Source organism: Amphiura filiformis, chromosome 12 (assembly GCF_039555335.1).
Source record: "Amphiura filiformis chromosome 12, Afil_fr2py, whole genome shotgun sequence".
Classification (NCBI taxonomy): domain Eukaryota; kingdom Metazoa; phylum Echinodermata; class Ophiuroidea; order Amphilepidida; family Amphiuridae; genus Amphiura; species Amphiura filiformis.
Genome location: NC_092639.1, coordinates 18,782,512 through 18,799,938, shown reverse-complemented (window position 1 = coordinate 18,799,938; position 17,427 = coordinate 18,782,512). Strand labels below are relative to the sequence as shown.

At 37.1% G+C, this 17,427-nt stretch overlaps 1 protein-coding gene across 1 annotated transcript; it reads right to left on the bottom strand.

The window, feature by feature from the left end:
* Positions 1-4,708: 4,708 nt before the first annotated feature.
* On the bottom strand, positions 4,709-17,225 carry LOC140165898 (uncharacterized). The gene is made up of 5 exons (XM_072189242.1): positions 17,040-17,225; positions 14,561-14,774; positions 8,008-8,172; positions 6,737-6,890; positions 4,709-5,547 (listed from the first exon to the last, which is right to left on the bottom strand). The coding sequence occupies exons 1-5, from the start codon at positions 17,163-17,165 to the stop codon at positions 5,481-5,483; spliced, it is 726 nt and encodes a 241-aa protein (XP_072045343.1). The 5' UTR covers positions 17,166-17,225; the 3' UTR covers positions 4,709-5,480.
* Between the last annotated feature and the right edge of the window lie 202 nt (positions 17,226-17,427).

Sequence of the window (17,427 nt, the reverse complement as noted above, 5' to 3'; positions counted from 1 at the left end):
TTATTATTATTATTATTATAATAATAATAATAATAATAATAATAATAATAATAATAATAATAATAATAATAATAATAATAATAATAATAATAATAATAATAATAATATAGTCCTAACCCTAACCCATAACCCTAAACCCTAAACTCTAAACCCTAACCGTAAACACTAACCCTAACCTTAAACCCTAACCCTAATTCTTAACTTAAAATTTCTCCCCGTATAAGCGGCCATTTTGGATTTATGCAAATTAGGCACTGTTCCTTTACTTGGATTTTTGGGGACTTTTGATATGTTTTTATGCAAGCTTTTGTGAGATGTATTCAGGTAAAATGGATTCTGTGGATGGATTAGTGGTGGTTAATTTCCTTTATTTGATTGGCCTAATATGGATCCAGAACGTAATGAAACAACCTACACAATCCATTTTCTGAATTGTGTTTCCATGATAAACAATTTGAGTAAATTTTGGTGTAACTCGGAGCATTTTTCAGGTTTTGACCCTTGTGGAGTCCAAAATGTGACCTTCGAACATTTATAACTTTTATAGCTAAACTTATACTTTTTCTAAATCCTAAATCAGAGGAACGTTGAAAATCTATATTTTAAGGGGAGGGGCAATCTTGTTTCAAATAGACGAGAATCGAGAGAAATTTGCCATGTTTGCTGTGATGTTTTACCTAGCAATATTGACCACAGGATCAAAATTGATGGTGCACATCAATGACCAATCGCTCTAGTTTTAGATTTGAGCATGGTCACTTGTGTAAGGTCATAGGAAATTATGTAAATAGGCCTGTATATATAATGTTCCACATCGGCTCACGCACTTTTTTCACTCAGTCGAGATTTCATAACCTTCCCTCGGGCCGATCTCCGTGTCATTTGGATAGAATATGTTGGACACCCCCTAGAAAGAATTATGATACTTATTTGGGTCTTCGGACCTCAACATATGCCTTAATATATTTTGTCTAGGCAGACAATGTGATGCGATTTTGCAGGGTCAGAAACGATAATGTCTACATGCTATTTTGTCAATCAAAATTCACGAATTTCCCCACGTAAGAAGCCCAACACAAGCCTTGCACTGTGGTTACAATAATATTTCCGATTGATATCTTCTGTTAGATATATTCCATATTTTGTTGGCAAAAGCTCCTCGCAATACTTCGTAAATGGCACCAACTGTCAGTATGACAAGTTATTCAATCTCAATTTCATCATTTCAATGGTTCTCATTGTATGTTGTCCATGTACGCTTAATGTGACTGAACTTAGTATCTGGTGGTGATACTAAAAAAAAAGATTAGAAATATTTGCTTACAGCATTGCGACTGACACAGCGACTCATCGCGCGGGACCGTCGTATTCTATACAGTTACTGTGATATGTGCCAAGGAACAATGGGAAAGCGGTTTTTTTTAAATATCGCTTTGAAGATCTATTCAAGTATAAACCGCCCGATCTAAATCAGTGAGTGAGAAGGACAGAGATGCTAGTTTAAAACGGCAGTAAAATTCCGTATTTCATCATGTATAATTATTTTGTGAGTTTTTAGTGACGAGTTATTAGTAGAGTTAGAGCAGAGTGGGGGTATTTGGGGATAGGAGTGTGTTTGTCGATGGACTGTGGATTTGTTGATGTAGGTGTTGCGGGGTATGTGAGGTACACGTGCGTGTGTTTCAGGGGACTGGCATTTTCTTCGGAACGGGGGGGGGTCCCAAATATGTCGGTGAGCGGAGTCAATTTTTATGACACCCCTATATATCGCGGGCAAAAGTTTTTTACGACCCCCCCCCCCCCATCTTGGGTCGAAAATGTTTGTGGTCCCCCCCCCCCTCCCCCTTTCACCTACAAAGACTCAGGACAAATTATTCATCCATAACTTACTGGCACTGTCTTGATCTTCATGAATGTTTCATTCACTCAAACAGTTAACCTCAATCACTCCACGAAAGTAATGCCACAACGCAAAGGCAAAAATTAAGAAAATGTACATTATTCGGAAGGCATTATAGATGACGTTTTAACGTGATATTTGTACAATATTTCCCAACCTAATTTTTGGACATTGTATTATTTTTACACATGCCTCGGCAGCCAGATGACCTTTTTTAATACCTCATTATTTTGCCTTAAAATGGACAGAAACCTTTCGTGATAGTTATTACGTAAGGAATTCTACATTATGACGTCAAATGTCAATATGCATAATTATCATGTGGGAATAAATGAAGGTGAAACTGCTTCTGCTATACGTCGTTGTTATTGTTTTATTGATGATGTTTTAAAGGAACATACACTCTGTATTTTACCAATATGTCCTAAATCTTAACTTACAAATAACAAGAAACAAAATGTAAGGCATCCACTTCGCACAGACCCTGTGCTATTTCACAAAGGGTACATCATACAGATAAGCGCACCCTAAAACAAGCACCCCGCGCCCATACACACCCATCACCATTTATAGGCCCTACGCCACACTATATGTACATGCTACACACATAATACCGCCGTATTTTATTTTTAAAACGTAGTTTAAAAACTCTGCAAAGTAAATCACAACTCGCCAATACTATATTCCACAAAATTGGACATTAATGTATTCGGATCACTGAAGTGTGTCCAAATGTATCAATCAATTGTTATACCGTTACGGTTGGTGCATTCGGGGATAGACATGGAATAGTTTTAAGGTGACAGAGAACAGGTGTGTAGTTCGATTCCAAAACCATTCATACCTATCACCTGTTTTTATCTGTATTATCATGCGATTGGCCCGTGGTACCTTATACGACTGTCAAAATTTTATTTCAATGAATATGATGAGATTGACTCTGCCATGAGTGACATTGTATTGTATACCCTCTATTGCTTTAGACTTGACCAAGTCTTTTGACATGGTTAGAACTTATTAATTTTCAGTGAAAATTCATGTAGACTGTATTATAATAGGCCTATGCCTAAATTACTAAAATTATAATGGGTGTGCGACATTATCATTACCAAGATATCATAGGCCTATTATTTTGTATTTAACATAGGCTCTACTTTACAGTTAACATAGTAGGCCTACTTTATGAAGTAGTGTCAATGAATCATCAAAAATGAAAATTCATGTAGGTCTATACCAAAATCTTCCAAACAAGATATAAAAGGTATAACTTACGAGGGCACTATTTTGGTGCCACAGCTGCATGCATGTAATCTAAGACCAATTGTAGGATATTGAGTTTGGATCTATGATTTGGTCAGTTTCCTAAAACTTGTGAGTACACTATTTTTGGTCCTACATGTATGTAATCTAACAGTATGGAAAGTGGTGCCAGGTGCAATGCTAGCCATTTACATGTAAACACTAAAGAAACCACCATGAAGCAATTGTTGAATAGGCCTATATTGTGTGCTTTCCTGTGACTTATAGACCCAAAGCCTTGGGCCAAGGCTACTATAATTGCTTTAAGCAATGCGTAATGTAAAGCCAAAATAGTTATTATTCAAGGTCTGACCGTCAACGACATGACAACAGACACGCCCCCGGTGCAAATAGTTGTAGCTTGTAAAAGATATTGTTTATGGCAAAAAACATTTTAAAAAATGATACTTTAAGGTATTGTTTTGTTAATTTTTGTATGGTATATCATACATACACATGTGCTGAGGTCAAAAAGGTAACAATTTTGTTTTTGACCCCTGACTCACCTGCCATTCCAAAACACCCCTTAAATTGCTCAATGCTGACTTAGAGCCAGCAATTATTTTTGAAAGTGGCTGTCCTGAGAAGCAAAATCAAGAACAATATATTGGTAGAGGGATGATCATTCCAATAATCCCGGTTGACGCCTGTATGCGAAATTAACCTCATATTTGGCCACTGTAGACTAAAATTCCCATTTTTTCCCAAAAAACTTTTCCAACACCATCCCCCATGTCAAAAAGAAATCTACCGATGATTGCACCGGACGCAAGAACAAGCCCAATCGCCATTGTAACTTCCGGTTTTTGAGAGCAGTTTTGGGATACTTTGACCTCTGACATATCGCGGAAATTGCAGTAATTATTACCAATTAATTTATTATTGTCATAATGAATATCATTAAAAATACTTAAATATTTTATTTATTCAATAATAATGTTTTTTGGGTTTATTTTCATTCTTGTATTAAAAAAATTATATTTTGTACGCACAAAAACGAATTTTTCTGAATTTTCCCAACAGGTCAGAGCCGAGGGCAAAGTGTCCCAAAACTGCAAAAAGTGTCCCACAATGCATTGCAAATTTCCAATGCCGATTTGGCTTATACACCAGAATAGGTCTTCTGCAATCTGTCAATTCATCTTCAGCCTTATAGGAAAACACTCAGCATCTTATTGAGTTGTCCTGATTGATGCAAACATAATATCATCTGCAGTAGCGTGTCAGGCTGGAGCCGGGGTGGAGGGGAGGGAGTACCCCCGGCGGCCATTACAGAGCTGACCAGCTCCATCCACCGGGTAGTAATCGACCATGCAGAATCGTAATAAAACACAAAATTTCACCTTGATTTACCATAAAACAGTGCAAAATTGTCGCGGTAAAACCGGGCCAAAATGATACACACCACGATTTTCTTACACCTCCTCCCTCCTCCCCCACCCCTTCCTCCCTCTCCTGACAATTGACAATGATACGCCACTGATTATCTGTATTAGGCCTACTTGACCTGAATTTATTGATATATATGCATGTATTTGACTTGATATAGTTATAGTAACGCTAATCAATTATATAGAAACAAACAAAAATAAGGCTGCTACTAATCGTAAAAATCTGTGTACTATTTCAATGTTTTGATTCCCAAATTTTAAGATAAGTATTGCACTAGCGGTTTTGATATCATTATAGTTTTATATTCATCTTGTCTTCCTGCACCTGTTAGAAGTGATCAACTATGTCCATGATAATTCTCGCGTTTCACATTACGATGCGCCACCAGCGGTTGCTTTTGGCAGTCAAATTTTCGACTTCAGAGTCGACATCGCCGTTCTAGCTGCTATTGAATTTTCACGCGAGTGTGATAATAGATATGTGGAAAACAGCTCCACGAAGGATTCCCTGTGATCAATAGATAGAAAATGGATCTACTATAGTTGTAAATTGTTGTTTTAGTGTGCATTCGCATGTAACATCATTATAATGACATTTAAACCCACAATGATGCATGTTCCTGTATTGTATTCGTATTACGCGGGCTTTGGATGTCGACTCATTTTCCCATGATGCACTGTGTATTTTGGGCTCGACCCAGCGACCGCTGGAGGCGCATCGTATTGTAAAACGCGAGAATTGAAAGAACACGTAAGATGATGGGCTAAAACAGGATTCCACGCAGTCCTACAATAATGTACATAGCAGCCACCAACCAAAATTTTGAAAACGATTCAGATTACGACTCGTCTGCAGAATAGTTAAGGAAGACGAGGAACTTGTTGCTTTTTTAATCGAAATATATGGTGATGAAATGAAGAAGTGTGCCATTGACCCGTTTGAAAACATACATATACCTGCAAAAAGACAAAACACAATATTGACTTGATTTAAGGGAGATAGTTATACATGTTTTCAGGTAATATTATCTCCATTCCCCCTTTCAGGCAGATCGCTACTGATATGTTCTTTTGTTATTACCAGTGCACAGTGTCGACACCCTATATTATAAATATAAACTTAATACTCCGTTGGTGAGCGACGGGCGATTGGTATTTCACCGAACGCAAGAAAAGGAGTCCCATCTGAGTGGCTAGAAATCGATCGCTAGATCGCTCAGTGGTGGAGTACAAACTCATAATGGAGAGAAGTATTCAATTCGATTGAAATCAATATTCTATTATTGACGCAGATAAAGAAAGTGGTATAGTATGTTGATATAGTACATTGTATTGACTTGTGCTTTAATATTCTGTACACGTGTTCCTTTATATAATCATGATAATTGTAATTCTCAAACAGTTTAATATATCACAATTTTGAAGAATGATTTCAAAATCGTTACAGATAAAATGCAGTAAAATATATCCACAGCAAACAGCAATCCCCGCTAATTAGTGTATTGCATTTCCAGTTAGTGTATTGGAAACAAAACCTGGGGTTTACCTGACAAAAATCGAATTTTCTTGTAATGGCAATATCATATGGGGTACTTGATCATGCGCAAATCGCAAAAACATAGAATAGAAACTCTGTTGCAGGCTATGTGGTATCTCATATCATGTGCATATGAGTCGTTTGGCCTAATCTCGAACAAAATCGCCATGCGTAGCTTTTGAAAAACGAGAGGATTCGCCGTACTATCACGGCAATTTTTGACCTGAAGATATAGGGATGATGACGCTGTGCAGTGATAACCATGCATTTAAATGTGACTTATGAATAGTTGTTCATTCAAAACGTTTTAATAACATCTAAATGTTGGGTTATATAAAGGTCACGAAAACGTTATTGTAAAATGTATCAGGCAAACAGTTTTGCAAAACATTTTGTCAACACTAATGAATAACATTCTGTTATATGACCCAATATGTATAACGCCAATGACTACACCGTTCCCCCCATCCCACCAAATTCTTTCTGAACGCATGCACACCCAGATGTTGTTCAATCATTATAGCGATTGATCACTGGTGATTATGAATCTGTCACTCGCTACCACTATGATATTTATGTATTTGTAACTGCGATACCCCTCAAGCTTACCGAATTGCGCCAATGAGGCCATCGTCCTGATGGTAGGCAGTCGAAATACCATCTTCCCAAACCTCGCCGTTATTGTCACCGAATGCACTAACAGTTAATGTTATCCGATCAATATGATTGCTTTTGAACCAAGTGAACCATTCGTTCTTCATATCTGAAAAAACACCAACATAATGTCATAAGCACGCAGAAAGTTAGATGTTCAGTTTCAGACCGTGAACATTCAATATACAAACGAATAATGTGCATTGTGCAAGTCCCGTTACTCTCCTACTTAATTTGTGATGCGATCAAGCAAAATCAGTCGGAATATTGATTTTGAGATATAGCCAAACAAAGGCAATATTTCCCTTTGTTTTCTTTTGTTTAAGGAACTCTTTAATTGCTCATATCTTTGGAACTAGTTGTTCAATTTCATTTGGGGTTTCTTCAAAACGCAATTTTGTAAATGCTTTTTACTATTCCATAAGAAACTGAAAATTTAATATTTCCGAGTTCCGACTGATTTTGCTTGATCGCATCACATTTGTGGAGAAGAGTCCTTTTGAGCTCAAAATAAAATTTTGATCCATATAAGACCTATGTGATCTTTGACCACACGTGTGTGGAAATGATATACATGCCGCACCAAATTGAGGTACCTATGAATACGACCTTCACGCACATTTTACACTGTAACTCAGAATACAATTTGCCGATTTTGCGACTCATTCGTAGTGTACGGCCACATATAAAGCATCAAATGGGCCTCATTACTACATCTTTGATAATGGTTACTCTAAAGTAAGTAAGTATAATGGAATCAATGCATGGCCGAAATACAACGGTATTAGCAAAGAAAATGAGAACGTGTCCTGATTTTGCTGCAGCGAAAAAACATATAGACGTCGGACTATGCGCTGAGCGTTAAGCTTCTTAGACTTTCCTTCAAATTTGGAAGTGCCATTTGCCAGTATTCATTATTTCAAATGAGGTAGAACCAACGTTTACCTGCGGACAAGTCGCTGTGCACCCGGCAAACTCTATCGAAAGTGCGTTTTCTTTCAGAGAGTTGTGCCAAAAATGCACACGAAATAATGAGTACGCAAACCCTATGTTGCGCTCAAGCTTAAATATGCATATTATCTTTCGATTTCGGAGACCTGCCAAAAAACGTCAGAGGTACACTATTGCCCTCCATGCACGACAAACAAAAAGGACGGATTTCCCATAGCATTACAAATAGATCAATTTTGATTCAACTTTAGTTGTCAAGTAATTTAAATGTTTACCTTCTTTCCCAAATACAGGTGCTTGTCCATTGACGATATTGATACAATCGTCAGTGAAGAACTCTTCAACGATGGCCGGATAATCACCGTTTGCGGCCAATCCTGTTATTCTCGCGTTAATTGCATTGATCTCGTCTTCAAGGGAGAGACTGCCTTTGTTAGGTGCTGAAAAGAAACGGGAATACGACGTCCAAGAGAATTCTGGATGAAAGGTTCCTCTCGATAAGCAATTAATAGTTTGTGGGACATAAGAAAAGTTAAACAAGAAAAGGCAATTTTTCTTTCCAATTATTCAAGATAATGTCAACTTGTATACATAAAGATCCGCAACGATCAAATCATTATTTAAACAAAATACTTTACAAATGCCAAAAATGACATTCACTGATTTCAATGACATTCTTGAAAGCACTTGCGGCTCCGTCTCAATTAGGGTTGAAGGTATGTTGCAAATATCCTTAACAATGAAGGTTCTAGAATTCATCAGAAGTTAATGTATTTTAGGGTGCGGACATGATTGATTAAAGTTTTCCCCGTTCATTGTGTGGCAGGTAAAGATATGTCATTTTCTTCATAGAATGGATATAAATTCATATTACTAAAGATAATGTAAGTTCTGTATAGACTCTCTCCGTGCTCTGTATTCGCCGTAGAAGTAGTGATGTAACCATGGTAATTTATGGCAGGATAACCATAGCGATAGGTGAATACAATTTTTGAATGTATCGCCCCGCACTAGACGTACGCTGTCAGTCTGCATCGCACCGCTGATTATCAAAGAATATGGAAATTACCTGGATCGCAATTCTATAGATATTGCACATTATGCTGATATCACACGTACCTGAACGATAAGAGCGGTATTGTATTTAATCTATGATTGCCCATATACACAGACATGACAGGTGATAAGTGCAGCCTACTTGAAGTATAGGCAAGGGGGTGACACTAAACTCACGGTTGTTCAATTAAACACGCAAAGCAATGACAAATCCCGCTGGTTTGCTTGGTAGAAAATGAGTCCAGTTATTGATCGGTTATGAATATTCATGTTCGACCCCTTGATCATGTTAATTACGGTTGACAAATAAAGCCGCCATTCAGTATGCGAACTTTGTCTGTTCAATGCGAGTACCAAGCTTGAAAGTGTGCCCGCTATACGAGCTGAGACCACTGACCTCTGCACCCGTAATGGCGGACTGGTATTTCCATTAGGCACCAGAGATATGTTTTTTATTGAAAGTCTGCTAATTTGAGAAGGGAATGACTTTTTACAATAGCAATGTCGAAATTAGGACTTGCTGTCAATAATGCGATGGAAATTGAGAAGGTATGAAATACAAGTAGTATTTCAAGTCAAAATCTTTTCACCACATCTGACCGATCAGAAATGAAGACCACTTCATCCCTTATTCATAGGTCTATCACCAAACGCCGTTGTGGAAATTACGTAACCAATGTCCTTGAACATTTTAAGATCTACGGCTGTTTTGACATAATATAATGACATTGTGATACTCGATTATATATCTTTGGGAATTAACATTTCTTTTCAAAAGCAGACCAATGGTGTTTGCTTGAAATGAATCTGATATAATAGAGGTTATCCATGTTCTATAAGCTGCATATCCTATCAACGACTGCTGGCCCATTCCATGTCAACTCCAGGGATGTGCACCCAGACCTCTTCAATTTTTTTTTTTTCTGGTGGTGGTAGATATTGATGAAAGTAAAATCCGAAATTTGAGCTTCATGCTCTATTTCGTTTTCCCGTGGCATCAATTTGAAATTTAGAGGGTCAGCGTAAAAATGTGTCTCCGCGATACGATGTTTGAGGTCCATGAATGTATAAAGGAACCATTTACAACTTTGAAAAGTAATGGCAACTGTGTATTTCAAATAGGCATCAGAAATTGTTCCTTTACTTTAAAGATCTAGGGCTCAAAATGCAACTTCGTCCATCCAGGACCATGACTTTTTCAAAACTCCAAAAGTAAAAAAAAATTATTGACCATTGCTGTCAGAGCCCTTTGAATTGGGGTTTTGGACAAAATCTTAACCAATATTGAGCCTATTACCAGTAATATTTTAGCTGAAATATTACCCATGGACAAAAAATTATTGTACTTTTTGTAAATTTTGACCCCCCTCTGTTGGTCCAATGTCAAGGCATTTTGATCCCTTATCATAGGTTTCAAAGTATGTTGAAATTACGTAACCAATGTCCTTGAACATTTGAGATTCTACACTGTTTTGACTCCATAATTACATACATGAGTAAGTTGTGATGGTCTCCATACATTATGGACACCAATCATTTGAATTAACATTTTTTGCAACTTCAAAATTTCAAATTGACCAAATAGTGTATGAAGCTTTTCGGTTTTACTTTCTCATCAATATCTACCAAAGAAAAGTTAAGAGGTTCTATAAGCTGCATATCCTGATCAAATGACTGCTATACCTTGTTTAGGACATTATAAAGAAGTACCTGCATGTGCAACCATGACTGTTTCAAAATAGCCCGCCAAAGTCATGCAGTTAACTCCGAGGTCGTGCATTGAATTAGTTTGAATGATGAATACTACGTCCGGGAACCAGTGCCTTTTCTTAGAAGTCACACATGAGTGAAGTGGATAACCTCTATTCAATATTATTGGAATTTAATTCTACATGCAGCCAGGGACGGCCACGCTGGCACCATCCATAGCTTCAAGCTGCTTCAGTCGGCGGAGCTCTGCACTACAGACAATAAAAAGGCACGTAAATGTCACATTTTATAAACTTAATACATTTAATATCACCCCCATTGTTGCATTAAGAAATCGTGTACAAATATACCAGCTTATACCTATATACAGAACAGTGATTTATGCATCAATTAAACATGCCTGTACACTTCCACTGGTTCGAACAAGCTCCGTCTGCATGCCATGACTAGCGCCATCTATACGAGCTGAGGCCAAATTTAAATAACAATACGCTATTTAAATAACAATGCAGCTCATGCTAATGAGATAGTGCCGTTTCCTACCAATTATTCCATGGTATAGGGCAATACATTAAAAAATTTTATTCACCTAATGCTATGGTAATTAATCCTGTTACATCACTACTTCTACGGTGAATAGGTAGGAAATGTAGGAGGTGAGGACAAGACAACAATTTGGGACATGTGCAATGCAGTTAGCAGCCTGGACAACCGATTCTTTTGTTTAGCAAGGCTCACTCAGTCATTTAATGTGGCAATACAAACGATCGAATTTGGTGTTGAAACGAGCTAAATTTTGAGTTACACCTTTTCAATGTAAAATTAATTTTCTCGGCCAAATGAAATTTTTTTCAGTAAATGTCAGGTCAAATTGTAGTGCTTGATACTTATTTTTTTTTTCAAATCCTAGAGTTAAACTTAGGCGTGAAATTCAGTCATTTCGTGTAAGATTTTCGATTTTGATAGGCTTAAACTCTGCCCGCGAGCCTTTTCTTGGATCAACCTTTTAGCTTTTCAAAGTAATATAGTACGCTAATGAAGGATTTTTCCCAACTTTCTAACGCACATCACCGTGAGCGATATATCATAGTTTTGTCAGAATTTACGTTTTGATTTCACCATTTTTTCACCGGCTGAAATTTTTCAAAATCAACGCGTGAAATATAAGGCTAATAATACTAGCATTGTGGATCGATATCCCTGGGTTTAATAGGAATACCGGCATGATACAGTGTTGCCAGAACTTCAATATAGCAACGAAATTCCCAGGCCTAATAGCGCTCCTATACTGATCATGTTTATAGCACGATGAGGATATTTCATCATCACGTGAGTGATTCGGACCAATGTGTTGAAATTTGCTTCTCCTTAAAACAACTTTGCCCGAAGGCTTACATGCAATTGGGCAATATTTTAAACAAAACTTTCTTTTACAAAACATTATATTACGCTGTATGTTTTATGATCAAGCAAACTGTTTGGAACACACTTCCAAAGAAATAACCTTCGTAACGCCCTGGCGTAACGCCCCAGACTTTCGTTATTTAAACGCCAGAAATAGATTGTCCTTATAAGAACCATCAGAGATTGTGGCTTATAAGAACCGTTCATTATCATTGTTAACTTAAACAGGTTTTTGTTTTTAAACATCTTTATAAATTGATTGTTTTTATGTTTGTTTGTAAATTTCGTGCTTTACGCGCTTTGAGGTCCTCATCAGAGATTGTGCCTTATAAGAACCATTCATTTTCATTGTTAACTTAAACAGGTTTTTGTTTTTAAACAAAAACCTGTTCAAGCAATTATTTAAAATTGCTTGCCTAAAAACAGAATAACTTGGATGTTAATACTTGACGTAGTGTTTCAATTGTCATGAAGGTGACTGGGTATGGTGCCTTTTGTTTGTGTTTGTTTGAAACTGCTTTTGGAAACCCACCGAAAGTCATAGGCCCTAATGAAGCAGCCAAAACAATACCAGGTTAAACATGGAAGTTTATAAAAACTTATTAAATAACCTTAAGGAAAAAAAAACATTTGTGGCAACAATAAGCCTTGCATTGAAAGTCATGGTTAAAGTGTGTTGATTACCACACCAAAGTTTCCCTATATACATACACCCCCACTACCCACCTTACACACCTCTGCACCCACCCCACCCTATAGGCCTACATGTACATGATATTACATAATAATATATAGCATAGCTATACATTTAGGTATAGCGCTTAATTATGACAAATATGGTTAGGCCTATAGGCCTACATGTCAAATTAAAAACAAACCTGAACACTGATGAATCTCTACAGAAACCCGAACACAAGTCTGAAGGGTGTAATGAGAATGGCAACCCGCGATGGGGGGGGGGTCATACAAAATTCACATGGAGATAGGAGGGACAGAAGATTAAAATCCCCTATAATAACACGCTAATTTTTCTAGGTTTGGACCGTGGATTTTCATGAACCTCAAGCGTGCGTCTCTTAATACGGACTAACCTAGGTAAACAAACACACAGACAGACAAAATGGTTTTCATAATCATGGAATCCATATAAATTGAAATTGCAGGCTATCACGGGAGCAAATTTTTAAAATTCACCTCATTTACCAATTGGGGATTTGGGCTACCAAATCGCTAGTCGGGCAATCTTCATGATCTTTGCTTTTCAATGGAAAATTGCCCTGGATGACAACAATGAAAATATCGACATTTCTGCTGGTTGCGCACGAGATAAAAGCACCGAGTTTGACATTTTCAGAGCATGAACGGAAAAAGGGTAAAATAAAAACGGAAATTCTGACAAAACTATAATATATAGACCCACACGATGTGCTTTACAGAGGTAGGAAATATCTTTCTTTAGCAAACTATATTAGTTTGAGACGCTAAAAAATCAATTCCGTAAAAAGCTCGCAGGCGAACTCAAGGCCTATAAAAATCAAAAATATCACACTAAAAGATATAATTTGATGCTTAATTTTAACACCAGGATTTTTTAAAAATGTATATCCAAGCACCAAGTTTTTAACTGACATTACTGAAGAAAAAAAAATATTGCTTTATATTTGACCGAGAAAATTAATTTCATAGCAAAAGGTGTATCTCTGAATTGTGCTGATTTTAACATGTATCGATCGACTTTTAGCGCGACTAAGCATTTCTAAAGAATCGGTTGTCCAGGTAGGTGACTGAATGTGGCATCTAATCGTGGATAGTATTCACTATACCTCAAGGTTACAATTGATGAACAGAAGTGGTCCAATAGGTTTTGCTCGCGATTATCGGAACTTGATATCACATACCTATAGTCATGATAGTACTTTAACCATCCACTAGATCAGTACACACCGACATCGCCTGGCTAATAATTATTTGATGCAGCAGAGATATTAAAATAAATACACGGGATCGATACACGTGAATTGCTATGCACGATTTTGATATCAGACGAAAATCTTCGGATACCGGGTTGGAAAATGATGAATATCTCCCGTAAATGATTTTTTCTCAAGAAACCAGATGAAAAATACGTGTTGAACAGATATGATAGTCGTTAGTTTGCGCTTTGAAAAACTAGCGTGCGTCTTGAGCTGAAAAAGTGACCAAAATTCAGATTTTATATAGCGCAGCGTAGACCCTCGTGGAGGTAGTCTCGGGCCAGACTGTATGTGGCTATGACGAACATACAGGATCGACGAGTGTCAGACCGACTGACACAAACTGACTGCATAGGAGACTATCGTAAAGGCAGTTTAAAAGCATATGACAATGGCGTATGTATGCTCGCTGACCGTACAGAGGTCAGTCACAGGCTAATGTCACTAGCCTTAGTCGGATGTCCTTCAGCCTATTATGTGTTTAAAAACTATTAAACAGGTGGGAATACAATGGCCATTCGTGGCTGTGGATTCACCCTACCATGGCATTTTCTGCCAGGAAGATATCGGGGCGATGACATTGTGCAGTATAGGTTTTAGTTTGTTTGTTTGTTCGTATTTTCTAGTAAGAAATCTCTGATTGGAAAGATAAACTGGAATGTGTTACAAAAATACAAACATTTACCTGTTAATTTCGAGCACGACATTTTCCCATTGTCATTCTGCTTGAGTTCCTCACAATGCTTAGTGCAGCCCATATGGGTTAGTGTGTCCGAAACATCAGCACATTGATCACAAAGAGCGATACAGTCTACCGATTCGGAGTTTGCAGGGTTGCAACACATGATGAAAATACCAGCAATTAAGACGAGTAGGTTCATCTTTGACTGAGTTTTTACCTGTAATATGGTGTCATGAATGTGACATTCATGGATTAGTGTATTATTTTCAAACAGCTCCTTTAACGAATACAACGAATACAAACATACAGAAATAGTACAGGGTGTCCCAGAAAAATTACCGGGCAAATAAATTTGGTCGTAAGTCAAAAAATAGACATCAGAATCCAAAAGTCTAAACATCAGCGTGTAGCCCATCTTATTCTGCATCTTATATGCCAATTGTATTGGAATCGGTTGACTAATCGCGAAGAAATGGGCGATTACATAACGCATGTGTCAATTCACTTCATTCCAAGTTTGAAAGAAAGATCATTCAACACAATGCGCACTAGTGGTTAAACTGTCAGTGGGCTTCATATTTTGTTCTGTGAAATCCTTTTTGTTCTTTTTTATACAACATGTTTCTTGCACAACATTCAATAAGGTTTTGTTCAAATTTATATTGAAAATGAAAGCTTGCATGTTAGATAATGCCCGGTATTTGTAAATATCTTAATGTTAATATACATGTTGCATAAAGAATTACTACATAAAGAATTCCAGCTGGCTTATAAATTTCTCACACACATTAATGTTTTCGGAATATTTCCAAGAAATTATAATGCAAAGTTAAAATCTTCTAAAACTTTCAACATTAATGTTGCGTGGTATCAAAAATCACACGTAAAGCTGTAAGCACTTGATCATTGTCATTCTTGACTCAAATGTTCTTTGTAAAGTATATTTACACAACCTAAAGATTTAAAGTTGGAGAACTTCTAATTGCTGAAATCTAAGTTTTCTTGGACAAACTGTTATTCATCTTCAGTGAAAGCATGAATGACATAACACCGTCGGATTTTAAAAGATAATGTAGACTAAATTTAATGAGATACACAAACTTTAGGAAGCGGTGAGCGAGTATGAAAAAACGCCTGTTGATCAAACTTGGAATGAACTGCATTGATGCACGCATTATGCAATCGTTGATTTCTCCGGAACCAGTCAACCGAATCAAATAAAATTTTCGTATTTGATGCACAACAAAATAGGCGATGCGCTACATTTTTTTGATTCTGATGTCTACTTCTCGACTTGCGTTCAATTTTATTCACTCGGTAATTTTTTCTGGGACACCCTGTATATAGGCCTACGCACGAAGCTGTGAAGGCTAAAGCCATCTACAGTGTCAGAGCTTCTGCAGGTTCTTGGTATCCAGGCTGTATTGTTACCTGGTTACCCACCAGTTTCACCAGTTTCTTTATGTCCAATGATCTCCCATCAAAATACATCACATGTCATAGGTCATGTCTCGTCATTGCAGGAGGATCCAATGTTGCATTTCAAGAAACAGACCTTGGCCATTTTCTTTTTATATTTGAACTCAAGAAAGATTTTAAAATTAAGAAAAAAGAAAAAGAAAAGCAAAAAAGCTCAAAACGGGGCTAGAACCATTTACACTATCAGCGAAAGCACCCAGGAAGCATTGCAACCCTTCATGATAACGGGAATAACTGAAACATGGCAGCGACAAACACACAAATACGTGGCTCATGTTGCGCATTGCAGTTTCTTGTATTTAAAATCAAAATCAAAAAACGCGTTGCGCATCGATTTTTTTTTTACCTGCAACTACGAGACTAAACTTATTATTACCGCATGTGACGCTATCCAAGAAAATGCTCTGGTGAAATAAAATTCATTGGTAACCTTCTTAAAGCCTTAATGTACGATCTTTTAAATTTTTAGATTTTTCTTTTTTTCTTCTAAAATGATAATATGCAATCATTATGAAAGTTCCCAATACATTTGGACGCGAAAAACATTGGGAATTTGTAAAGAAACAACATCATAAACTTCATCTCTATCACTCGAAACATCTCGCACTATTTGGATTAGGACAGCGAGTGCGGCCTCAGAGTTGGTCTCCTACACTGCCAGTTTGGTTACGCTCCCTCCACATGTGGAGGGAGCGTAACCAAGCTAGTTTTGTACGAGACTACGGTTTGCGATCGTGGCCGACATAAAGTCATAATCTAAAAAATTATGACTTTATGTCGGACCAACAGAAAATCGTCCTGTTTTACTACAAATAGGACGAATTTGACAGTTTGCTCATAGATTTAAGTTAGAACATGTGTAAGTATTACAAATATGCCAAAAAATCGGTTTAAAAAAAAAAATAAAGGTAAATTCTGAAAAAAGATCGTACATTATGACTTTAAATTAGTAAAATCGGTAGATTTGAAAAATCATAATTTTCTTGATCGCGTCTGTACTTACTGATAGCTTTTCCGTGTAAACTTTGATGATTTTGTTTGTGAGGTTGTCCTGTTCAATGGTGCAGAACGTTGTGAGGCTGTCCTCTTCAATGGTGCAGAACGTTGTGTAAACGTTGTGTCGATGCATCAACAGATGCGCATTCTAACTAGTTATTTCAAAAAGTGTGTAGCAGCCCCGCCCCATAACAAAATGACAATTGTCTGGCATAAATCCACACCACTCCACGCCATACATAAATTCTGCCAGTCACATTTCCCCAATATGAAATTTTTGTAAAGTAAAATTTTAATTTTAATTTTAATTTTACTTCATTAAAGTTTGGCGGAGGCGGGGTTCGAACTCACGGCGGCGGACTGCTTTGGACACACTATGAACCCAACGCCTTAGA